General features: G+C 46.9%; 1 protein-coding gene across 2 annotated transcripts in view; it reads left to right on the forward strand.

Annotated features, from left to right (window-relative positions):
* Positions 1-26,303, forward strand: part of LOC148887573 (glutamate receptor ionotropic, delta-1-like) — a 43,848-nt gene that overhangs the window by 15,311 nt on the left and 2,234 nt on the right. For both annotated transcript variants that reach the window (XM_089015810.1, XM_089015811.1), the window contains exons 3-16: positions 8,736-9,020; positions 12,973-13,178; positions 15,445-15,498; positions 18,491-18,664; positions 18,773-18,934; positions 19,529-19,648; positions 20,867-20,968; positions 21,322-21,444; positions 21,518-21,592; positions 21,712-22,054; positions 22,124-22,262; positions 23,387-23,582; positions 23,653-23,819; positions 25,677-25,917. In XM_089015810.1, the coding sequence (XP_088871936.1) occupies positions 8,736-9,020; positions 12,973-13,178; positions 15,445-15,498; positions 18,491-18,664; positions 18,773-18,934; positions 19,529-19,648; positions 20,867-20,968; positions 21,322-21,444; positions 21,518-21,592; positions 21,712-22,054; positions 22,124-22,262; positions 23,387-23,582; positions 23,653-23,819; positions 25,677-25,917 (2,387 nt within the window). The remainder of the gene's footprint in view (positions 1-8,735; positions 9,021-12,972; positions 13,179-15,444; positions 15,499-18,490; positions 18,665-18,772; positions 18,935-19,528; positions 19,649-20,866; positions 20,969-21,321; positions 21,445-21,517; positions 21,593-21,711; positions 22,055-22,123; positions 22,263-23,386; positions 23,583-23,652; positions 23,820-25,676; positions 25,918-26,303) is intronic.

Below are 26,303 nucleotides of genomic sequence, written 5' to 3' on the forward strand. Positions count from 1 at the left end.
TATTCCGGGTTGAGTGAACGCTGGCGCGTGTGGCTGCCGCTGCTCACCCACAGAAAAACTGATCCAGTGACTGTAAAGTGACCTTGAGAGTTTTGAAAGGCGCTTACAAATGAAATGGATTATTGTTATAATACTCGAGCGCACACAAACATATGCCTCCAATGTAACGAGTAACTTTTCTGAGAGGGTGGAAGAAGGCCTGAAAGCTGCAAATTAACACACACACACACACACACACACACACACACACACACACACACACACACACACACACACACACACACACACACACACACACACACACACACAGCAGAACATAAAAATCCATCTCATCTCATCTCATTTTCCGTACCGCTTATTCCTCATTAGGGTCGCGGGGGTTGCTGGAGCCTATCTCAGCTGTCTTCGGGCACGAGGCGGGGGACACCCTGAATTGGTTGCCAGCCAATCGCAGGGCACACAGAGACAATTTGGAGTGTTCAATCAATCATAAAAATCCATGTTACCATCAAAAAAAAAAAAACAGCGAGCTCAGATAGCAGTGTAGCATCACTTTTGGCTTTCAGCACAGCTTTTGAGTCGAAGATAAAGATTACCTCAGTCATGCTAATTTTTTGACGGAAAAAAATGGCAATAGGTCTGATGCCGGGCAAGTTTTTGGCCCCTGTTTTAGCAGAATGGAACCTAGCACCACAAGTCCACATGCTAACCATTTGACCACCGAGCCGCTCTCACATATAAAAACCTACTCACGGAAATGTAAATAATTGCAAACGGCAAACTTGATGGCAAATGAGGCGTCAAGTATGCGTAGCACGCACACACACTAGCCTGGCTAGCAGCCACGAACAGGGCAAAGAGTTGTAGGACATTTGTACACTGCAGGGGGGCTCGGGGGAGGTTGGATATCTGCATTCTGCACCATCCACTTCTGCGCACGCACCCAAACGCGCACCCACCGGGCAATCAAAGGACTGCAGCAAAAAGATAAGATGTCTTTCTCAGCGCGGCTTTGATAAGAAGCCGACTCAAAAAAAATGGGCTTTAAAACGTCAAACGTGACATTGATTTTAGTTTATTGTTATTATTATTGATATTATTTTTGCATGCGTTTTGTTTGGTTTTATAGTTAAGAATGCGCACAAGATGCGCAGAAAAGTGGCTCTTAGGTATTTACATATTCATGTCCTCTCTTTATTGCTCATCCCGATGCTGCAGTGGGCGAGATTACAATAGGAAATGGAAAGTGTGTGTGTGTGTGTCTCACACACACACACACACACACACGCACACACAGACACACAAAGGGAGCAACAAGGGGACTAAAAGTTTTTTTCTTGATAAGAAAGTACGACTGCGTCAAACTTTGATGGTCATCATCATCATCATCATCATCATCATCATCATGGCTGCCTTTCACTCAACCCCGCTGGGAAATCATCGTCGTGGCAACATACGAGCAAAATGAAAGCGTACAAATGCAATCATGGCCGACAATAGATGACTAAGCCCGGGTTGAACTTTCACGACGTTTACGTGACGTTAAAAGTCGGGCATTGGAAAAATGGCCGACGGTGTGTTTACATGAGAGATGATGTGTGTTTACGTGAAACACGAGCGGATGGGAAAAGGTTATTTGTTGTCGCACGCGCGTTCCCCCTTTTTCCAAATGGCATTTAGACACTTAGGCTAATGGCTGACGGCGGCGTTTTGATTAGCCGCTCTCTTGTTGTCTGCGCGCTGGAGATGTTTTCAATTGCGCGTGTCTAATCGTGATGTCAACCCTCCCCCCCGTGAACATTCGGGGAATTTCAATTGCAGATTTTTGACGATAGCCGCCATGCTAACGGATGTTTTGGCAAATTGCTATATTGATAGTGAAAAATGTTAGCATAGTGGCGGTAGCAGTTATCCGAGAAGTGGAACGAGTGGCGGTTGTCGTGGTGTTTACCTTTTTGTGAACAACTACACGAAAAAAAAAATTGTCGAACAGTTCCCGAATTTGTTCGGGGTTTGTTTTTTCATGCCTTGGGTGCCGATAAAGTGCTAGTCAGACCCTTGGCAATGATTTTCCCATCCACGAGGGTGCAGAATTTGCCTTTTGTCCATGTAAGCGCTTTGTTACAGCTTCAACAAGCGCTATATAAATCAATATGTATGTATTGTATTTTGTACATATGCCCCCATTTCAAGCTCAGATAACTCCAGACCTACATAACTTAGGAATGAACTCTTTATTTCTGACGAAAGAAGAGTGACTCAGGTTTGTAACGCTTTATTGAATGTCGATGTAGTGGACGTGCACATTCCACCATGACGTCCCCTGATCCACTGTTGAAAAGGACGCTTTGATCCTCTCCTCATTCATCTATGACTGCTTCATGTCACAAAGAGGGTACAGCAAGTGCTGAAGAATGAATGACTCTCTGTGTCTTTGTGTTGTCATGTTATTTGTTATTCAGTTTTGTTTTTTTGACTTCAAGATGGCGTCGCGAGAATGGTTGCCTTTCCAGCAGCTCCTGTATTTTGTTGTTTTCTACTTCTTTCTTTCTTTCATCTTCCTTTCGTAAATTTGCTGCTGTGAAATGTCAATTTCTCCACTGCGAGACGAATAAAGGTACATCCAATCCAATCCATGTAGCCCTAAAACTCAATATTCTATGGGTCTTGGATTTCAAGCTACAATGACAAAAACCTTGGCACTCGAGTGGACATATTTTTGCACATCGTCCGGCATTGAATGAGTTAAGGCTAATGCTATTCAGGGTACGGTTGCAAGGAATTGAGCAGGTGCTTTATCTTTGTCGTCCTTTTAATCGGCGCTACCCCTTTTTTTTTACTTTTAAGACGGATAAATTTAACTTCCATGCGCAAACAAAAGATTGATTCAGTCATTGACATTTTACTCTTCTCGATTCCCGTGTGTGCGCTTGTGTACTTGTACTTGTATTTGATCTAAATGCCCCCCCCCCACTCCCGTCTCCGACTACGCACCCCCACGCTCCTCCAAACGATCTCCCTTTCATTTATTCGCTCATTTTATGCGGTGAACAAGCCGGATTGACATTTGACAACGGATCATCGGACGCGCAGGCAATTTAATCACGGATCCGGCCTCGGTGGAATCCACACCGAAAGATATCGCGTCTAATGCACTCACTCATAGCTAACACACACATACACACGAGTACACAACGGCTAGAGTGTGTGTGTGTATGTGTCTGTGTCTTGTCTGTTTTCGGCATAGCCCTGGAGCAGCTAAATAAACTGTCCTGAAAATGCAGTGGCCATCAATCATGAGTGACGCAGGTGAGGCGGCCGGTGCCTCGTGGTCCGCCGCCGTCGCTGTCGTCGCCGTAATGGTAAAAAAGAAGCGCGAAGTAAACAAGTTGGATTGGATTGGATGTACCTTGATTCGTCTCGCAGCGGAGAAATTTACATTTTACAGCAGCAAAATTATAAAAGGAAGAGGAAAGGAAAGAAAGAATTAGAAAAACAAAATACAGGAGCTGCTGGAAAGGCAGCCACTCTCGCGGTGCCATCTTGAAGTAAAAAAAAAAACCTAAATATTTGTTATCTATTTGCTATCTATTAGCTATCTAGCTAGTGCGACTCATCTGCCCCGAGCACGCCGCTAACCCAAATCACGGCGCTAACGGCAATCACGCTCCCTCACCGGCGGCCATTTATTGAGCAGCGAGTGTACGTTGGAGTGTCACTCGACCCGGCTGACATCGGCACCGCCGCCGCCATGAAAGCAGATCTAATAGGCCTTTCTATCCACTCTAGCCGACGAGCTAATCGCCGACCCGCTGGCGCATTACGGGTGCTCGCAACGAGAGGCCCTCCTTGACCGCTAGATGATGAGGGACGGGCCCGGTCGCCCTCCACGCCGGCGCCGTTTCACATGGTTCATAGGTAGCGCCGCCGAGAATAAAATCCGTGAGCTTTGGCTCACCCCGTTGTCACTTGATGGTTTACACTCGCTATCAAAAGCCATGGCGCTGTTTAACGGTAGCTGGCTGGCTGTTAGCTAGCTAGCTGTTGGCTATGTGGCTATCTAGTAGCTATTTATTAGATATCCATTAACTAGTTATTGAATTATAGCTATTATTATTATTATTATTATTATTATTATTATTATTATTATTATTATTATTATCAATCGGTATAAACAACAGGCCGGGTGCTATTTGTATCCATTCTTCAACATGAGATAGCAAACGAGCTGGCTATCTAGCTGGCTACGTAGCTAGCTGGCTATTTACTATCTATTAGCTATCTTGCTGGCTACCTATCTAGATAGCTATCTATTAGTTATCTATTAGCTAGCTTGCTAGTTTTCTATCCATTTGAGTTACTTCCGGCTTGAGTGAACGCTGCCGTGTGTGGCTGCCACTGCTCACCCACAAAATAAACGTATCCTGTGATTTTAAAGTCACCTTGAGAGTTTTGAAAAGTGCTTATAAATTAAATGTATTATTATTATTATTATTATTGCAAGCACAGGATTACTCGTGTTATCGTTCCAAATGCCAACATGGCCGCCAAGTTGCGAGAAGCCTTTTAACATGTGCTCACAGCTCTGCTGTACAGGTGTGCGTTTCCATAATGGATGAAGTGGCGGCAGCGGGCGGAACAAGCTGAACTGGACTCGTTTCAAAAACGCCTCGAACGCTGCTATTTATACACAAAGCTGGAAGGACAGCAGGAGAAGGAGGAAGAGGAGGAGGAGGGCCATGAAGACCAAGTGTATAGGGGGCGGTAAGGGGGGGGGGGGTGTCAGAGATATGAAAGTCAGACACTGTAGACAGAGACTCGGAACCAGAAAGATTGTCCCTACTGTTGGCAGGAAACGTAGTCATCCATGACACACGTCTGAATTCTGCGGCCCTCTGCCAAGCTATTTATTGAGAGTGCATGCAAATTAAAGTGATACATTAGTAAAACATAGTTTTCTTGATTATAATACCACGTCTCTGGACGTTCTGAGCACCAACAGCTGTAAGCAATAAAACATTGTGTTTCCCATGAACTGATAAGTTTGTAACCTGGCTAATGACCTCTTCCTGTGATAAGGAGTTTGAATTCCTAAATTACTCCTGTGATAAGGAGTTCCTGACGCCTGTCAAGCTGACCGTTTAACTTGCTGTGTCTGTTGACCTGATTGACCCCAGGTTGTCTGTACTTCAATTGTGTGTTTAGTCACAAGTGTTGACTAAGCATACAACAGCATGAAACTTTTAAATATGATAACTTCTTATTCTGTCTAATCTCTATCAGGGGGACATTTCTCGGGACAGCAAGCCACCTCGTTGCCGCTGGAAACGTAGGATTACTTTTGCACTTGTCGTAGAAGAGCGTAAAAGGAATTATCTCAAACTGTGTTTTATTTTGAAAGCTGTCTTAACTCATTGACATGTGCAAAAATGTGTCCAATCCAGTGCCAGGGTTTTTTGTCATTGTCACTCAAAATCCAGGACCCACAGAATATTGAGTTTTAGGACTACTATTTCTTTATTTTTCATGCAGCAATTAGAGCGAGTCCGTCCGTGTTGTTTGCATCTCCCGGCGCTTGTAAACGTTCCACCGCGGGCGGAGTGCGCGGGACTGAACCCGGTGACCCGCGACGCGGTGGCTTTAGAGTCTCGCTCAATTTAATCGCTATTGATTTACCTCCATTAGCTAGAGGAGAGAAAAGTGCCTTATTGCAAAAGATGCCGCAGCGCAGAAATACTGTAACACGGTCCAGATCCGATAGCGGGACATTTCAGCGCGACGGCCAAGCGGGAACGTTGTTCGCCGGCGTGGTTCCTCTTATCACCGTCCGGTGCTTGCCAGCCATGAAGTGAGCGCTTCCGTCTCTCTTTGCAACGATGCAACTTTGCCGATTAAATCTTGGAATCTTTAACGGCCCCTCTCGGCCCGATTCCACGTGGCGCGATTAGCGTCAGGGCGTCCTTGTGTCACGTTGCGTCCGATAAGGCGTTCCGCATGGCGCGATATCGAGACTCCAATGGTTATGGCTTAACTGCGACAAACAAAAATGCTAAGTCCCGTTGAGCAAATTTTATTTTTGCAGATAAACATCGTATTTAACTCATTGACCGCCATTCACGAATTTATTTTGGAATTATAGCTATCTAGCTGGCTATCCATTCGCTATATAGATATCTATTGGCTAGCTAGCTAGCGTTCTATCGATTTGAGTTACTTCCGGGTTGAGTGATTATTATTATTATTATTATTAAAAGTGACTTTCATCAAATGTGAGCTTGAAATATTTTTCCTCTGCAAGTGCTACAAATCCACCATCCCCGTCGGCGTTTGTCTTTGCGTCCAGTCAAGTGCGAGAACAACCTTTTAAGCCCTCGCAGGAAGGCCTTCTTCCTTTTTGCACCCCCCCGCCCCCGCACCGCCCGACGGCAGGCCGCTAAGGCGCCAAGCTAGCCTTCGCGCTGCCCCCACATTAGCATCACAAATCCCATCAACCGATTGACAAGGGATGTCACACGTATCTCAAAAATTCCCACCCTCCAAAATCCAGAAAAGCCATAAAAGATAGAAAACAAGGTGCCCCCAAAATGATGATGTTGTCATGACGATGACTGCCTCCAGCATCTGCTCGGAGATGCCTGCAAGTGTGACAAAACTTTACGAGCGCCGCCGGCTAAAAATCTGTTCAACCAGCCACGAAATGAAAAAAAAAAAATGTAGTTGATAATAAATAGCGAGGGTCCAGTCCATAGTTTGTCTACATGTGCCTCGTCGTGTACCACAAGTGTGTGTCCGTGTGTGTGTATCTTTTTATGTTTTGGTTGTTGTTGCCACCGCGCCGGCACTTGAGCTGTTTCCTGTTTCCTGCTTCACTGAAGCCCAAAATCAGCAACATTCACTATGTTGCCGCTGGAAAAATAAGAAAGGGGGACTTAGAAGTGAAGTTGTCAGTCAACTACCCGTTTTCAGATAACCAGCCAGACAGTTAGCTAATAGACAGCAAATATTTTGCAGCGTAATAAACCTTAGATTTTCTTCTTTATCAGAAAAAAATGTTAATTCCTAAATGATATGGGTCTGGAGTTATGTGAGCTTGAAATGGGGGCGAATGTACAAAATACGCTGGAATACATACATATTGGTTTATGTCGCGCTTTAACAACAGCTGAAACTGGAACAAAGCGCGAAAATGGACAAAAGGCAAATGCTACCCCATCGTGGAAGGGAAAATTTTTTGCCAGAGGTCTGACCTGCGCTTTATCGGCATAGAAAGCATAAAAAATAATAATTTTCAGACCCACACGGGCACTTGTCGCTGATGAGGATGGCGGAGGAGGAGGTAGAAATATCACAGACGGTCTCCACGTGCCACGCGGGACCACTTGAGCCGATGAGCGTTGCGTAATCCACGGGCGCCATTAACTGCAATATTCAGTACCGTCACGTCTGCTTGGTTGCACCTGTCGCAAAATTTTCACTTTGCCTTTTTAACCGGGGGGGAGAGGATAATCCACCATTTGGGGGCTGGGGGGGGGGCATCGAGCTGCTTCCTGTGTCAATGTAGCCTTTTGCGTGCACTGCGGCTAATGTGGCCAGTGTCCCCCGTCACTTTGCCGCCGGGGTCCGGGGGGGTGAGCGGTAAGCCTCCGGTCCGGTTGGGTTCCGGACAGAGTTCAGTGGGGGAGGTGTTGAGAGGGGGTGTCGCCCTTCCTGTGGAGCGTCGTCTAAATGGCGAGATGACGTCTGATTTTTCTCTTTGTACGTCCTTGCGGCGGCTTTGTCCACGTCCACCTCGTTCGTTGTTAAAATGATCACCTTCAAATTGGAACGGACTCTGATACCCCCCCCACCCCCCACCGTGCCTCTCGATTTGTAAGATGAGACTCGGGATCCCCCTCAAGGGGATTCGCAAAGGACACACTGATTGGATGGGATTGCGACGTGATGTCATGCAAGCAGTTTGTCATTGCGCAATGATACGATCACGTAGGAACAGTGCGGTGATCCCCGATCAATCTCAGTCTCGAATCAATCCTTACGATCACCCACCTAGCATCCAGCCACACGCGCCAGCGTTCGCTCAACCAGGAAATAACTCAGATAGATAGCTAAAAACTAGCCATCTATATAGATAATATAGAGCTATCTCGATAGTTATAATAATAATAATAGATTTCATTTCTAAGCACTTTTCAAAACTCTCTAGGTCACTTTACAGTCACCGGATCTTTTTTTTTCCTGTGGGTGAGCAGCAGCAGCCACACGCGCCAGCGTTCACTCAACCCGGAATAACACAAACAGATCGAGATAGCTAATAGCTAGCTAGCGAGATATTTAGTAGATAGATAGCTAGCTAGATAGATAATACATAGCTAGCTAGTTAGCCAGTTACCCATGTTTTGCCCCTGGTACAAAACCTTTACCTCGCCACTTCGACTCCAATTCGACACGTCACGCAATCACGCTTATTAACAACTCAAAATAATTCGCAGCGAGGCCCGCGCGTGGCGCTTGACTGGGTGTCGCCCCGCTTGACTGTGTCGATCTTTGACTGAGCAGATCGTAAAAATTAAGCAGCGGATGTATTAATAAGACGTCGCTTTGCGATGAACAAATGAGTTCAGTGGGCAGAAAGACTTTTGGGGCAATGATTTCGCCGAGTTATCATCATGGGTGCTAGCTACAATGCTAACGCTGGCGATAGAGTGACCACATTTTGTCTGTGTGTCCCCCCATAGCATGCGAGCTGATGAATCAAGGGATCCTAGCGCTGGTGACGTCAACGGGTTGCGCTTCAGCTAGCGCGCTACAATCCTTGACGGACGCCATGCACATCCCGCACTTATACATCCAGCGGAACGGCGGCGGCTCGCCCAGGACTTCCTGTCAGCTCAACCCGAGTCCCGGCGGACGCGGGTACACGTTGGCGGCCCGGCCTCCCGTGCGCCTCAATGACATCATGCTAACGCTAGTGGAAGAGCTGCGCTGGCAGAAGTTCATCATCTTCTACGACATCGAGTACGGTAGGTGACGCAGACGCCGAACGTTTTTTAGATTTCCGCGGGTACGTTTTCTCATTTGCAGCGTTTGTTAAGATGGGGCGGTAAAAAAGAGCTTAGTAGCACAAAATCTTAATGGAATCGCATCGGACATCATGGATCCGCGAGCGGGATCGATGCGGGTGCGCAAAGCCCGGGTACGCACAGCTGAGCGTGACACGGCAAATCTCACGCATGGACACGCTACGTTGCACTCTGGGGGTTGAAAAATAAATTAATACAAAACGCCTTTCTCCAGTTGTCACTCACACGCAACCTCGACGTCGACATCGGGGATGCGCTGGTGTGGGCGTATCAAACGCTACGCTAGTGGCTATCCATGTTATTGATTTTGTCTTTTGTTTCTTTTTTTTGGGTGTGGTAGGGGACAATTGTCTTTTCCGTGAAGTCATTGAAAAGTTATTGTTAGCGTGCAACGCTAATTCCAGCGATGGAGTTAGCAGGAACAACAATTTGTCAAGTTGACTCGGTCAATGGAGTCAGCAGTCGGAAGTAACAAAGGTCCACAAAAGAAAATACCTGCCTTGTTTTTCATAGAGTTTATGCTACCTAGCGTTAGCAGCGAATAAAAACAAAAAAAAATATTAGTCTCATTGACTTGGTTGGTTGTCAATAGGAACAGTAACTGACACTAGCATCCGTTGTCCCACATACTGTAAATCCACTTCAATTCCAAGCAGCGACAGACACTCTCCGTGCCCATGTCGCGCTTTCAAGACCCGATAGCGTTTCGCCAGAGCGCTAACTCGCGGCACATGGCCGCTCACCCAACCCAAATGAGCCAACAGAACAAATGGATCCCATTCAGTCGCCGAGCTCCGCATTCCGACTTTTTTGGGCGACTAATATCCTTGTCAGAATCAGAATCAGAATCAGAATCATCTTTATTGCCAAGTATGTAGAACACACAAGGAATTTGTTTCCGGTAGAACACGCTGCACTAGTATCGTTGTCAAAAAAACTGCTAAGTGGCACTATACAGTTCCATTTTTGGCGACTGTTGAACAGCTTTCCGCTAGAAGCAATTCTTCAATTCCGCGTTGAAAAGAAGCATTTTTTTCCTTTTCTCGCAACTTGACTTGCCCGGAATTTAGTGGGCAATCACTCCACTTGACTTAGTGGTCGTGTCTCACTTGATATTTGTCTTGGAGCAAATTTGTTAGCTTCATATAGCAGCCGCTTGTTTGTTGAAGAAGAGCTAAAGGGTTGTCTAGAGGTGTCCCCCCCTCATTTCCCCCCTCAGTGCCCTCCATGAAATAAAAGTCAGGCTCTTGAGGATGAAGCCAGATACGAAGGCGCCACGGCAAGTCTTCATAAATGTATTCAGCACATTAGCGTGACGTAGCGTCACGGTAACGCGCTAAGACGGCCGCGCCGGGATGAGCGGAGATGGATGGGGATGAAAAGTCCTGCCGGCTTCGCCAGGCGCACCCCCCTACCCACGCACCGCTCGCCTTTCGTGTCTCGCGACGCTCAAGGTGAAGATCCAGGAGGAGACAGGAAGTCAATTAGCAGCACGCCGGGTTTAATTGAAGTGCACCCGTCGATTTAAAGTACGTTATTGATGGCGGTCCGCGAGAGATGATTTGACGTTCTGTGTGGAGCACGGCCAAGTCTCGAAGGTCGTCACCATCCATGTCGCACGTGAAGAAAATGATGCGTTTGGGTGGTGGAAAAAAGTCATCAAGAACCAATGAGAAAAACGCCATAGATCTTTATTTCCTTCCACCAGGAACTTCTTCAATCATCAGCAGTAGGATGTGGTTGATGAATTTTCGTCCTAGACTAAGGAGCGCTATTTGCTTGCTAACTCATTTGAAACTTCCCCACATTTCCAAATCCGGCTGACGAACCATTGCCGTCATCCCGCGTCTGTGTAGGAAGGTCTCCAGCGAAGCGTGATGCCAATCGGCGTTCCCGTACTGACCTTTTAATTGAATATTTAAGGCTTTACGAGGCATCACAAATAAACCGCGTCGAGAAAGTTCAATGCAGGTAATGATTGTCTTTTGGACCAAGGGGACAATCACTTAGTGTCAACACAGCAAGTCAGCAGAATTGTAGTTGAACGACTTAGTGAAGATCGTTACGAGTCGCAGCGTAACAATATACAGGGGACCTCAACTTTCTCGATGGACAGATTGCTTGACAGGTGACAGGTGTCTCATCAGCTTGGCCGAGACGAGAACCTGACATCAACAAGCTGGAATGACCTTCCCTGCCATGGAATGAACAAAAGATACCCGACAGATGACGATAAGAGGGCCCTGAACGCACCAACCCCATAATTGCCCCAGAGGAGGAAGATAAGCTACGCAAGCATGCGCACCGATGCTTTGATCTCGAGGGCCGACCACCGGTGACGCAGCCCAGCGTCCGCTCATTAGCCGCTGGGCTCGCTCGTTCACCAAGAACCCACACGGAACTCAATTAAGGCCGATCGGCAACGGTGTACAACGTGAGCGGTGGCGCCGTCAGATTAGCGGCCCACGCTTGCTCTTTCTGTTTTCTTGGCATCAAAGGCTCGACGTGGCTTCTGTGCGCTTTTGAATATTTCAAGTGTGACATGAGCTGATGTAACCCTGGTAGAGACACATGCACACTCAAAGGAAAAACGGCAAACTGAAATGAACTGTCGCCGACAGCATTTAGTTGAAACAACAGACGGAGAGCGCCCTCTAGCAAACGCTTTTAGCCTCACGTTTTAAACACTTCATAACTGCAGCTGAAGGGCAGCCTGGTCGAATAGTGGCCAGTCGCTTTTAAACACTGGACCGGCGACAAGTTAAACGAATGGCCAGGTACTCCCTAGCCTTCTCGAAGCTGTCTCAAGTGGTTCGCTAACTTTCTTTGATGCCTTTTTCCGGTCATAGCGCAGACATTTGGCGTGTTGGAGCGCAGGTGCGCCATTAAGACGACAAATGGCCGCTTTCGACTCATGATGAGGACAACAGACGGCGTGGGGGTTTAATAGGACCCCCACCCCCTCCTTTCGGTGTGTGTGCGGAAAATATGGCAAACTCAAATTTATAAGTGCACTATGTTTCCCTTTTTATTGCAGTTTTAAAAATTCTCAAGACTTAATACAATTTGGAACCCTCCTTCGACCTAGATTCTGCGAGCGACCAATCCACAGTTTGTTGACATATGCCCTGTTGACTGGCGACCGCTGAGAATCATATTATCAACCCGGCTTGCAAATGAAGCCTCGACGGAGGGGCGGCCATTTTGCATTCCCTTCACGATCGAGGCGCCGAGGCTTTCGCTGCGCGTCAGCCTCATTAGCATCGCAGCCGCTAACGTGCCGCTGAGCTAATAAGCAACGTAGCATGCGTGGATCACCGGAGAGGGGCAAATAAAAATAATTCAGAACGCTTTGCATGTTAGTGTCATGACACCACGGTTGTTAAAAAAACCCTGAATCCACGTGTGCAGCTAGCGAGGTGGCTATGGTGGCGAAAAATATGAAAATGTGATTTTATCATGCCCGTCGTGCGTCGGAGGTCACTCATTTACCCTCTGGCGGCTCTGATTTACGTTCTGCCTGAGAAAACGAGATGAGAGAATGAGATGGCGGGTGTGCAGGGGAGTGATTAAAGTCATCTCAACTCATCAACGCTACGAACTGCTAGCGTGTGTTAGTCATGGGTGAATGGGTTACATATGAGCAAATGAGTCAATCCTGAAATTACAGAATGATTGAGGGGCCTGATGGCTTCTGACTGATCACAATCAGAATCATCCAAGTATGTAAAACACACAAGGAATTTGTCTCTGGTAGAACACCTAGCACTGGTATCATCCTGCCTGAGGGTAGGAACTGAGTAGGAAAAGGTAGTGATCAGGGTGCAAAGGGTCCAGTAGGATTTTCCGCGCTCTTATCTTGGTTCTTGCATGTGTGTGTTTTCCTGTGTAGACATGCGAGGTCTTCAGGGCTTCCTGGACCGTGCGTGTCGAGGAGGTATGGACGTATCTCTGCAGCGGGTGGACAAGAACATCAGTCAGGTGTTTAGCGACCTGTTCACATCCATGAGGACGGAGGAGCTCAACCGCTACCGCGACACGCTGCGTCGCGCCATACTGCTGCTCAGCCCTAACGCCGCGCACACCTTCATACAACAGGTTGGGAAAATTGATAAATAATTGGATCAATTTCCGCGCAAGCTTATGTAAGCGTATGACCGGCATTCTCCCCATCATCTGGTCTTCGCGTCTGTACGCGACGCCCCGTCGGCTTTTTGGACAAAGCTGAACACAACAAAACAGATTAAACGCGGATTAAAAGTGGATTATAAACAGATGTTTTTACAACGCCGTTCAGATAAACATTTTCCTTTCCCGCTTGAACACGAACTCGCATACCTTGCCTGTTAGTCACATGACTGCCTTGTGTTTGCACACCTGCCGTCTCCCACGATGGACAGTTTTTCGCCACGCTCGCTCGCCCTCGCTGGCTGGCTAATGATAATGGACTCCATAAATGTACACGTACACACTCAGTTTAGCAACCAAAATACAAGTTAGCATGTCGCTTGCTAAAGTGTGTGTTTATTTATGTATTTGTGTATTTATTTATGTATTTTTTGGGGGTCTGTCCTGGCTACAAGTGTTGCTTTCTGTGAATTCGGCGCTAATGCTAATCAATGCACAATAAGACTATGTGTTGTTTTTCCACATTGTCCAAAAAAGAGAAGCTGTTATCCACACTTTTCTGAATGCGCTAATGGAAAATCACTTATTGTCCTTAGTGCAAATAAATTCTTGGATAAACCACAGGGTAACGTCAAATTGATATTTTTACCTTCATTTTCGTTTTTTACACCCTTTTTTTTCTGATATTCCTCATGTCGAATGACGACAAGAAGCCACTCGTGTCACAGTGACATCAGCTATTGTCCGTCTGTGCTATCAGGGATAATTTGCCACTATTGTGTTCGCATATTTTGACAATATCCGAACAAACAAAATCAGAACAACACGCATGTTTGTAAAATGCTAACAAATAGCACGTCAACATACAACCCGCTATTGATAAAATAAGAACACGTTTAAAAAAAAGACACATTAAGTATGAGGTATTGGTTAAGCAGGTATGCATTCTTTCTATCCCGCTGGTGAATTTGGGGAAAGAACAGGAAATGAACAGGAAGTGGACGGCGTGAGGCAGGAAGTGTGAATAACGCGAACATTCTTCTTGTCACTCGCTGGGCCATTAGCAAGATTCATGTGCTTGCGACATGCACGTCAACAGGGGTGAAAAATGACACAATTATCTTCCTGTGATGAAAAGTGCGTGTGTGTGTGTGTGTGTGTGTGTGTGTGTGTGTATGCGTGTGTGTGTGTGTGTGTGTGTGTGTGTGTGTGTGTGTGTGTGTGTGTGTGTGTGTGTGTGTGTGTGTGTGTGTGCACATGCTCAGGAAATGTCATTAAGCCTTTGGTAGTTGCAACCTCAACCACACAAACACTCGGACACACACATGCACACACACTCAGAAACACACACACACACACACACACACACACACACACACACACACACACGCACACGCACACACAGATGGTGTCAAGTTGTCCCAAGAGGCCATTTTGGCGTTGCTCGGCCATTGGAAGCTTTTGTCGGATGGTGGCCATATTGTTTGTGAGAGTCCATCAGCCACTCAGGCGAAATCATCGGAGCAAATAAACACACACACACACACATAAACACGTTAATAGAGACACACACACAATTCACCACACACACACAAAAATACAGAGACACTTTTGATACACATTCGTAAAAGCAAGATGGAAGAAGATGCCTCGGGATAGTGACACACAAACACACATAACACACACACACACGGTGTTGCATACAAATGGACATGAAGCCGGATCGCTGGTCACCTAGCAACAGAGTGGTGGATGCACTTGAAGAGGCGGGACTTGTGAAATCAGCATGAAAATGACACCTCATCAGTCAGTCAGTCAGTCAGTGTGACTGTACTTGCTGGCATTTGCCGACAATGCGTGAGTGTGTTTGTGTGAAGTCATGACTCAGTCATTTCACTCGCCAGTGTATTTGTAGGCCACAAGTGATTGGCTGTTCCTGGCATCTTACGTTTCCGTGGCAACAAAGGTCACCACACATATTCACCCACACATGCACATATTCGTGTATGGTCAAGTCGTTTGTCAGGAACATGTTTCCTTTGAGGCCTTTGGTGCAAATTGCTTGTAAGTGTAATAGCACAAAGACACACAACACTACACACACACACACACACACACACACACACACAAATACACGCAGACCGGTTGATCGGCCGAGAGTTACATCCCAATATTTTTTCCCGATTATGAGTCTTGTAAAATTTGTTTTTCGTGTCTCTGTGGCATGTACGTCCAGGCAGTGGAAACCAATCTGGCATCCAAGGACAGCCACTGGGTGTTTGTTAACGAGGTAAGCTAATCAATACCTTTTATGACTTTATCAATATACCCAATGCAGGGTATGTGCATTTGTATTTTTACAGTAGCAGTCACGCGGTGATTTTAGCCGCTTTCCACTGTCCTTTGATCACCCAAGTGTCAATGTTTGCAGCCAATTAACAGTGTTAATATGCATATATGTGTTAACACAAACCGCCGGCGGAATTCCACTTTCCCGACAACCGCATCAAAGTGAGACTTTAACGAATCAAACTGAGCGTTTGTTAATGAACACCAAGAGCAAACGCTCCCCGAAGACCACCGAGATGATTCCGACTCTCCGGGAAAATTACTGGAAAATCAAAATGAGAAACAAGGATGTCCGATAATGCGCAACAAAGCGTTGAGTGCTCTAAGCGCAACTTGCTAATAATATGTGGAATCCCTTTGCGCATTCCAGTCTGAAAAGTAATTTTAACACGCTAACCTGTCATCCGATAACATATAACAACACATTAGGGGTGCTAACAATTCTTTTAGACGAACCATTTTTCCAATGCAACCAATGGACCTAATACAGAACACATGGGGCCTTAAAACAGAGCCTTGAGGAACGCCATTGAAAGATTAATAGAGCCAAATACACAATGGAGCACAGATAATATAGACTGATGTTGATATTAACAGAACCATCTTGTAATCCTCAGATAAAACATCTAGCCTTGAGAGGAAAAAAGTACTTGGTATGCTCCCGTACGAGAAGAGCTAATTACCCAGGTTACAAATCGATCAATTCTTGGAAAGGATACTCATTAAAATGTCTACATTCTGTTAGTTTATGGATGTTGATGCTTTTACCAATGGAAGACTTAGAGGGGTGTCCATTTGACCGTCCATTTGACCGCTAACCCATATGTAGCACAGTTCCTGTTGGAATCGCTATCCGTGAGCCAAATTGTTTAGTTAATGTAGCCACTGACTAACACCCCCCCCCCCTTGGAGTCTCGTCGTGTGGGTGCAGTCCCTTGATTACCTCCCAGTGCCATTTGGAAGCCTAATGAGATGATTAGCAGACAAAAGGAGGAGAAAGTCGCTCGCCGTACCACGTCCGCTCGCTCATCCATCTTCCCCTGCTCGCTTTTCATCCGCCGACGCACGCAGGGGAGACCAATCGCTAACCGGCGCGGGAGGCGTGGGTGGTCGGGGAGCAACGGGGATGAGGGGGGGGGGGGGGTGGTCATTCAGATGAGAGGCGGGGAGGTGGATTAAGAGGTGAAGGACTCTTTGATAAACTATTAGGAGAACAGTGGTGGCAAAACTGGGGAACTAAGCTGTCTGTTTTTCTTTTCGATAAGACGGAATTTTTGAGCGGCAAAATCTTTCATGACATAGTGCGTAGTAGCAAATAAACTATGGTAATACTATGAATATACCGATGTGCTTTTGATAATAATAATAATAATAATCCATGTCATTTGTAAGCGCCTTTCAAAACTCTCATGGTCACTTTACAGTCACAGGATTAGTTTTTCTATGGGTGAGCAGCGGCAGCCAGACACGCCAGCGTTCACTCAACCCGGTAGTAACTCAAATAGATAGAAATCTAGCTTTCTAGCTAATTGATAGTTAATAGAGTACATAGCTAGCCAGCTCGATAGTTTCAAACATACATCAGTAACACGTCTATACATATACAAATGAAATCATTAAGGCCTGACCGAAATGTATTTCTTTTGGGAGGGTGGGAGGGGTCAGATTCAGATTTTTGGCAGAAAAAAAACACACAATACAGTGATACCTTGGCTTACAAAATTAATTGGTTCCCCAAAAGTGTGTGTCAGGTGAAAAGTGTGTATTCCAAACATTAATTTCCCATAGGAAACCATTAAAATGAGAATAATCCGTTCCCAGGCCCCCATAAAACACAATTTTCAACTAAATAAGCCTTAAAACTACACCCAATATACCTTATTTTATGTATAAGCAATGTGCTATGGTATTGTAATTAAGAAAATAAACTGTACTGTATAAATAAAGTTGTTTTATTTACCTTTGTGACGGTCGTTGACGAGATGTCATGCGGTTGCCCCCAAATTGCCAACCACACAGGAAGGCTTGTGGTTCTATTGAAAGCTTTTTTTACATCAACCAAAGTACCGAGTATGATAAAAACACAACCTTATTAGAATTTCCGAAACCACTCTGAAGATTGCTTCCCTCCCTTACCTTATTCACCGCCAAGACGAAAAGGTCAAGTTGTATATTCATTTATCCACTCCAAGCATCCTTTGCATTTATTTGACAATATTTTTGTTAGTGAAGCAGTAAGTACTCCTGGTAAAATATGGACAATTATTTTTAAGTTGTCTGTAATGGATTCATTGGATTTACATTATCTTCCACGGGAAATATTACATAGGATTTTTGGATTAATTGTTTTTAGTCAGACTATCTCCAACTGATTAATCACGAAAAGCGAGCTGTTTAAGCTGTTTGGACCAGGCAAACCTCCAACTACCTTGCTAGCTTGCATTACTAAAATGAGTTTTCCCCACATAAACGACAAAAACAACAACAACAAAAATGCTCTAATGCTAATGCAGCATCACATCGACACATCAAACTATCAACACGTTATGCGCGAGTGCACTCAGCCCAAAACGGCGTGACTTTTATAGTCACGAGAGACGCGTATGATGAGCCCAAAACATTAGCATCCATTTGCTTCAGCCAAATGGATGCTAATGCGCTGATTAGCTTGTTTTTCCACATGCTGGGGGAAAAATAAGCTCCATCAACGCATCAACGAGCCGTGTTTGCTCACACTTATGTTGCTCTCTGCGTGTGTTGCTATATGCGTGTGTTAGCCTGAAGCTAACTGAAACTAGCCTCAAGTGTTTCACAGTTCAGGAACGCCTCACGATCAAGTATCTCTGTGGCATATTACATGTCACATGATTTCCATAGAGAACATAATGAATGTTTTGGCTTCTTCACAAATCTTCCGCAATCCAACTTGCCAGGAAATCAGCGATGCAGAGATCCTGGAGCTGACCCATAGTGCACTCGGGCGCATGACGATCGTTCGGCAGATTTTCCCGCTGTGGAAAGACGGCGGGGCGCGATGCATGAGGGATAATCATCGCATCTCGTCGCTGTTGTGTGACCCTCATGAGGGATACCTGCACAACCTGGAGGTACGGAAACATTGGTCTGAAGTTCGCTAGCTAACTTGGATCGTTCATCTCAATTTGGCTAGCTGAGCTAAAGTTTACGACTAAAATTAGCCCGCCGTTTCCCGGTAGGTGTCGAACCTGTACCTGTATGACAGCGTGCTGATGCTAGCTAACGCCTTCTACCGGAAGCTGGAGGACAGGAAGTGGCACAGCATGGCTAGTCTTAACTGCATCAGGAAGTCCACCAAACCCTGGAACGGAGGCTGGTCCATGCTAGAGACAATTCAGAAGGTATGTTAGCCGCTAAATACATTGATTAACCAAAAACTAATCAGATATAAACGTGGAGTATAGGAAGGTCGCTGTTTTAGCTTTTTTTGCGCTCTATAGCAGATGTTTTGACTTTTTGTCGAGTGTGAAGAAAATAGGCTTGTATCCAACGATTGACTGGAGGCGTCGGCAAGCAATTTTTTCCACCCATCCGCTGACAGATGCCGCAACCTTTGCCGTTGACAGCGGAACGTTTTATTTTTTTATTTTAAAATACATTCACACCGACGGCTGTCTGCGCTGCTGCACCAGCTAATGGAAGCCATGAAATGTCATGTCATCCACTGGCAAACCCCGAAAAAAGAAAACACGGCTCCGCTTGAACGTGCCACGCATGAAATGGTCGCCTCTGATGATTCGTAATGGCCGCTCACTGAACGAGGTGACGCTTTAAATGCCCCCACTTTGTGGAAAATTGACTTTTCTGTGTTTGTATACGAAAATAGTCGTCTTGTAGACCGGAGTCTCTTGTTAAACCATTAAGTGGGATATTAAATCGGCAGGTAAATCTTTAGTAGGTCCTGTTGTAACATCGCCATTGAACTGCGTCGCCAGGGAAACATCACAGGGTTGACGGGAACCATGGACTTCAAAGACAGCGGCGCTAACGCTCACGTCCACTTCGAGATCCTCGGTTCCAGTTTCAGCGAGACCTTCGGCAAGGACGTCAAAAGGGTGAGCGTTCCCATTTTGGCCTGAGGACGTCTTGTTGCTATGGCGATAGTGACATTCCGGCTCAAATCCCACGTGGATTCATCCAATAACTTCCCGCTTGACGGTTGTAGACATAAGTCACAGCAACCCCCGGTGGTCTGGCATGCACAATGCGCCCTTTTGCGACGTTCCACTTGACAATCGGGCTGCCATTTTTCCTTCTGGCTTACTTTCATTAAGCGCGGATGTGGAAATGACACGCGGGCATCCCCATTTCGGTGATTTAGCGACTTGCGGGGTCCATGTGTCGTTGCACGCACGCGCGCTCGAAGTTGCTGCAGTAATGAAGATTTCATCATGTGGCCTCTCATTCTGAATTATTGGTCCCTCTGTACTTTATAATGGCCGTCCTCTTCAAACACACGCATACACACACTGGGCGAACCTTAATGGAGCACTCATGGAAACACAGATGTATTATTGTTATTAGCAGCTGGCGCTCAGTCAAGTGTTTTACATGCATGCTCATTAATATAAGCGCTCATTCATATGCATCCTTACGAATATGTCAGCATGTGGTCATATGCTTTTGATCTGAACAGCTCTCCACTCATCGTCCGTTTAGCTCATTTTGACTCACGGAGATGAAGCGCATCCGAATGTACCTCGCCGAACGCTTATACTTGTGGAAAATGTGTTGAACATCCGCGTATCTGCGGCTTTTCTGGAGGTAATGCAGGCGTTACCACAGTTAGCTTGTTTTTGCTCATCAGCGCCAGGCACTTGGCGCTCTCGACGGGTGGCGCCATCTTAACGGCGGGCGGCGCGGTCATTAAGGAACAACAACGGTTGCGCCCGCGTCAACTAACGAGGCTAATTAACTCCCGTCATGTCAGTTCTGCGCGCTCGCTCCCGCCGCTTATTAGCAGCGCTGGCTAATGCTCGCTTGATTACCCTTTGTTGCTAGCGATTACAATGAGGACAAAGCGCACTAAAACGTGAGCGCAAAGTTTGAAACTGAATAAAGATGACAATAGGGATGGATTTTCTTCACCTGTGTTGCCGCGGCAACCGCAATGTATTTGAATCCAGATGACGCGCACCATCAGGAAGCGGTGCGCCCGCGGATCCGCGCGCAGGAGGCCTAATACCACAAGCAACTGAGTACTAAAGTCAACAAAAATGGCAGTGGAACTGGATTGGTCGCCAGATTCATCCTGTAGTTTTTCTTGTTGGCAGTTGGCTACATGGGACGCGGTGCACGGTCTGAACGGCAGCCTGAAGGAGAGCCGGATCGAGAGCGGTATGCAGGGAGTCACCGTCAAAGTGGTCACGTTGCTGGTACGCACATCCTTTTGGACGAAAAGGACTTGTAGTGTGTTTAAAACAATCCAAATCCGTAGATCCAAATACTAGTACATCGTAGAAAAATACACTCAGTAGACACTTCATGTAGTGCTCCTTCTCATGAGATACCATACAAGAACTCCTCTGAGTTTTACTTCTGTGTTCTTCTAGTAAACGTTCTTTCGGGTGCTCTTCTTGTAAAAGTTCTCCCAAGTATTCTTCTGAGTGTTGTTCTTGTAAATGATCTTGTAAATCCCCCCATCTGAACGGTCTCATAAATGTAAGATTCCTTCTCGTCAATGTTTGTTGTGATTGCTCTTCTCATCACGTCAATGTCCTTCTCCCAGGAGGACCCGTTTGTGATGGTGGCGGAGAACATCCTGGGCCAGCCCAAACGGTACAAAGGCTTCTCCATTGACGTGTTGGACGCCCTCGCCAAGATCCTGGGCTTCAAATACGACATCTACCAGGTGACCACTCCCTCGTGCTACTTCCTGTTGACATCAAGCGACAGCGTCTGAGGTCTTAACGCCCTTCCCCCAGGTGTCCGACAGCAAATACGGATCCCAGCTACCCAACGGGTCCTGGAACGGGATGATTGGCGAACTCATCAACAAGGTGAACCATTGACTTGCCGCCAAACACATGCCCCCGATTGCCCAAAACACGATAGAATCTGCCTTCACTTCTTTTGAAGTCATCGGCGGAACCAAAATACTTGATTGCGTCTGTAACAGAGAGCCGATCTGGCCGTGTCGGCCATCACCATCACGCCAGAGCGTGAGAACGTGGTGGACTTCAGCAAGCGCTACCTGGACTACAGCGTCGGCATTCTGCTGCGGAAGCCCGAAGAGAAGATCAACATCTTCTCGCTCTTTGTGCCTTTCGACTTAGCCGTTTGGGCCTGCATCGCCGCCGCCATCCCGGTGGTGGGGGTCCTCATCTTCCTGCTCAACAGACTGCAGGCGCTGCGATCGTCCGCCGCCCAAAACGCCACGCCGGGCCCCAACGGCAACGGATCCGCATCCGGATCACTTCACAGCGCTATTTGGATCGTCTACGGCGCTTTTGTTCAACAAGGTGATCCCACTGTCAAAAGGCGACTGTAAATCCATGAAAATACTTTGCCAACTGCGCGTTCGCTTGTAGGCGGTGACGGCGTGGTGAGCTCGGTGGCACTGAGAATCGTCATGGGCAGCTGGTGGCTCTTCACACTCATCGTGTGCTCGTCATACACGGCCAACCTGGCAGCGTACCTCACCGTGTCCCGGATGGACCACGCCATACGGTAAAGTGCACTCCGGGGTGGAGGAAAGTAATTAGGGTGTGTAGATCCTCTTGGAATTGCTTCTCATCGTTATTTTCTGCAATCAATGAATCATCTTTAACAAGGACGGAAAATTCAGTTCCTTTGCCAAGCAGGAACAAGCACGTCATCCATTTTTGGTTGAAGTACCCTTCGTTCAATGATCTTTTGACGGTCGTCACCGTCGTCGTTGAACAAAGGTCTCAAGTGTTCATTTGCCTGCTCACAACTTCTCCCCGTCGCGTGTGCCAAGCGACCCGGCTGGTGCCTGCATGGCTGTCACGTTGCATCAAAGCGAACGCAGTCTCGCTTTGTTTTCAACATGATTCGTCCGACAGGCGTCCACGGGCGGCCTGCTTCCGTCACTCTTTTATTACTCGCCCATTCCAAGCCGAGAACACGGCGGTCACGCTCCTCCTTCCGCTCCCCCCGCTGGGAATGAAGACATTGCGGGCTTGACGTTTCCATCGGGAGCCGCATGAAGATAGACTTGGTATGAATCCAATGAATGCCTGAGTGGACATTTTCCCTGACACGTCGCTCGGTGAAAAGCCCCTCGGCATGCCAAGTCTTTCATTACACGGATAGGACGCATTAATAGCTGGACTTGACGGCCTTCTAGTGACACAGCGCCGTCTTCTGCATCTTGTAAAAGCACCGACGGTTGCACCTGGAGGAGGAGAACAGCCTCCCCGGGAAATCGAGGGAATGGGAAAATGAAACCGGACAGAACACAGAAAAGCGTCTATATGTAGTTCACCGCTGATATTAACAACATGGCTGCTAGCTGAGAGAAACGCAGTTGTCATCTCGTGACATTGAGAAATAAATTAAATCCTGGTCACCATAAAAGCGGCAGTCAGAATTTGCCCATTGGAGTGAATGGAGTAGCCATTTTTCCATTCAAGAGACAAAAAAATTTCTGGATCATAAATAGCAATCTAAAAATTTATACTTCTGTCTTTTTCTTTACTGTTGAGAGTCCTAAAATCTGATGATTTGGACCTTGAGTGGGAACAAAGGTCGCTAAAGAATAATATGACTATCAAAATAGCTGTTTCGCTAGCAGTCAATCGCTCAACCGGCATACTCAAATATCATTGCAGGTCCTTTCAGGACCTGTCCCGGCAGATGGACGTGGACTACGGCACGGTGAGGGACTCTGCAGTGTACGACTATTTCCGAAACAAAGGCACCAACCCTCTGGAGCAGGACGGAACTTACGCCGAGCTATGGCGGACCGTTAGCAAAAACGGCGGCTTGGACTATTCGGTGTCCAGCCCCTCTGAGGGCATACGTAAGGTCAGCAGCGCTAACTACTAAGTAGTACTTTTAAAAAGAAAAGTTTCCCACAATGCACCTGGCTACGCAGGCCAAGAAGAGTGCCTACGCCTTCCTGTGGGACATGGCGGCGTTGGAGTATGCGGCGTTGACTGACGACGACTGCGCCGTCACCGTGTCGAGCAGCGGCGTCAGCAGCAAAGGCTACGGCATCGCCATGCAGCACGGCAGCCCCTACCGGGACCTCTTCTCCCAAAAGTAAGGTCATTGAATGCAACATAGTAGTGTTCGGGCACAAATAACAGTCATTAGAACAGAAAGGTGCAAAGTAGCAAACAAAACCAGGAGTTAAAAACATGACAAGGGTGCCTTTGAACACATCACATCAATCCGCGAGGGTCCCTTGAATGCATTGCAATTGTCCTGTAGGCGTGCCATTGAACGCAACGGCATGCAAGACATTGAATATGACATTGTACGGGTGTCATTGAAGGCACCGTAGCCGTCCTCAACTTGTCTGTCAAAATGAATTCACAAAGATTTTGGTCAGCCACGTTCCGTGTTGCCGTGACGACCTCAAAGGTCCATTTTTTTTTCTCACGTCTGAGGGAGAAAAAAAGCTGCAGGCAGAAAAATGTGTTTTTTTTCACCCTGTGTGAGAAGTTTTTGTTAAAGTCAGTGAAGCAGAAACACCGCCCAAAAAGTCATGTTTGACACGCTCGCCTCTTTGTGAGAAGTCGGACATTTGGAGAAAATTCATGCGAGCGCCTCCGTCTTCATCCCGCCAAATTAATCCCAAAGTGAGTTGAGGAATCATTTGGATAAATCTCCACTTTTGCATCAACAACAAAACTTCTCACCCATCTCGTATCGATCGGTGAAAGGCCGAGCAGACAAACACGGGGCGTGAGTGGAAAAAAACCCTCACGTCAGGTCGCGCAATGTCACGCCGCCGACTTTCCGCCGCGGCCCCTGTTGCTATGGAAACAACAGACTGTCACCTTCCGAGAAGATTGAACACGCGCTGGCGTTGTTAGACGTAATGTGACCTTCCGCTGCCAATCTGTAAACAGTTTATCCTCGTCTAAACAACAAACTTTTGAAGGATGGGCATGCGTTATAGTGGCCAGGGTGTCCTTGAACGCATCACAAGTTTGTAAAGGTTAATGAATGCAAGGTTGGGGACTACATCTTTAGCATTACCATGGCGACACACTGCTACCAAACCTTTGACCGGCTCAGATCAATTAATCTCCCATTGGAACAAATTCCTTTCATCTATTCCAGACCATAAAAAAACATTTTTTGATTGACATGACAGAAACAGGATGGAAACGCTGACTCACCCCATGACTCACGTTTGACGTCCCGCCTATTCATTCACTCCAAACTGCCACATGCACTTTTGACCACCGAGCAAGCAGACAGACACGCATAGTTCTGACAATTTTCCAACCTCGGAATAGTGGAAACTAGCAAGATGGTGCAAAACAATCAACCGAGAGACGTCACACAACTGGAAAAAGTCCGAAATGGTTACAAGAGGGTGGGCGTGTGAGCGAAATGTCTTGTCAGTAGGGCTTCGCGGCACATTATAACCAAACCCCCACGTGAGTGTCATCCAAATGGGAGCCATAAAGGTCAGACACTCAGCCTAAGTTAGACAGAATTGACGGTGATGGTCTTTGTCATCCTGTAACGCACCACGGGATGCATCCCGGGCTCAATCCTCTGCCCCCTTGGATTGTCCTGAATCTAGATATGAAGAGTAAAAAGTGGCAGAGAAAAATCTACCAGAAAAATCCATTTGGTGTCCCCCGTTCCCCCTCCCCAAGACGCTTTCTCCGCTAGCTACTAGCATCACAAAGAAGCCAAATCAATGCAGTTGCTCTCAAGCAGTGAAATAACACAGCCGCCTTCCTCGAGCCACGCCAAATGACACTTAATGAGAGATGATTGCTTGCAAATGATTGAACCCCCCGCCCCCCTTGAAACTCGCCCCCACTCCCAAATATTGATTAGCGCTGCCTGATCTACCCCGCAATGAGGTCGCAATTACAATGGGTGGCAGAAAAATGGCCGCCTTCCTTCACCGGCCTGTTTTTGTAAATCCAGGATCTTGGAGCTACAGGAGAAGGGTGACCTGGATATCCTGAAACAGAAATGGTGGCCCCGCACGGGTCGCTGCGACCTGAGCAGCCACTCCAGTGCGCACCCGGATGGCCGTTCGCTCAAGCTACACAGTTTCGCCGGCGTCTTCTGCATCCTGGCCGCCGGGCTGCTGCTGGCTTGCCTGGTGGCCGGCCTGGAGGCCTGGTGGAGCAGCGACGGTTGCCGCCGTCACGCGCCCAAAGAGGTGACCGAGATCTGGCCTGCCATCCGGCGGGGCGAATCCACCGCCACCGCGGTCTACTTTAATGATCCCGCCCACATGCGGTGTATCAACTCAACACGGAATTGTTTTTTTTTTACTATCGTGCCATCTGTCATCCAGTATTTCCTGAATGTCCCCATCTCGCTCCTCCTCCACCACCACTAAACCTCTTCTTGACACCTCAAATACACGCATGTGTGTGTGCGTGTGTGTGCATGTATGTGTGTGTTTGGGTGTGTTTTAAAAAGAGAAAGAAAATTCTACCATCAGAAAGGGTGGCCTTCACTCCTTATCTGGAGTGAGGACCTCACAAAAACGTTCAAACAGGAACGTCTGTGTGTGTTTGTGTGAATGTGTGTGTGTGTGTG

This window comes from Hippocampus bargibanti, linkage group LG15 (assembly GCF_051943395.1).
Source record: "Hippocampus bargibanti isolate YZ-2025 linkage group LG15, ASM5194339v1, whole genome shotgun sequence".
Lineage (NCBI taxonomy): Eukaryota > Metazoa > Chordata > Actinopteri > Syngnathiformes > Syngnathidae > Hippocampus > Hippocampus bargibanti.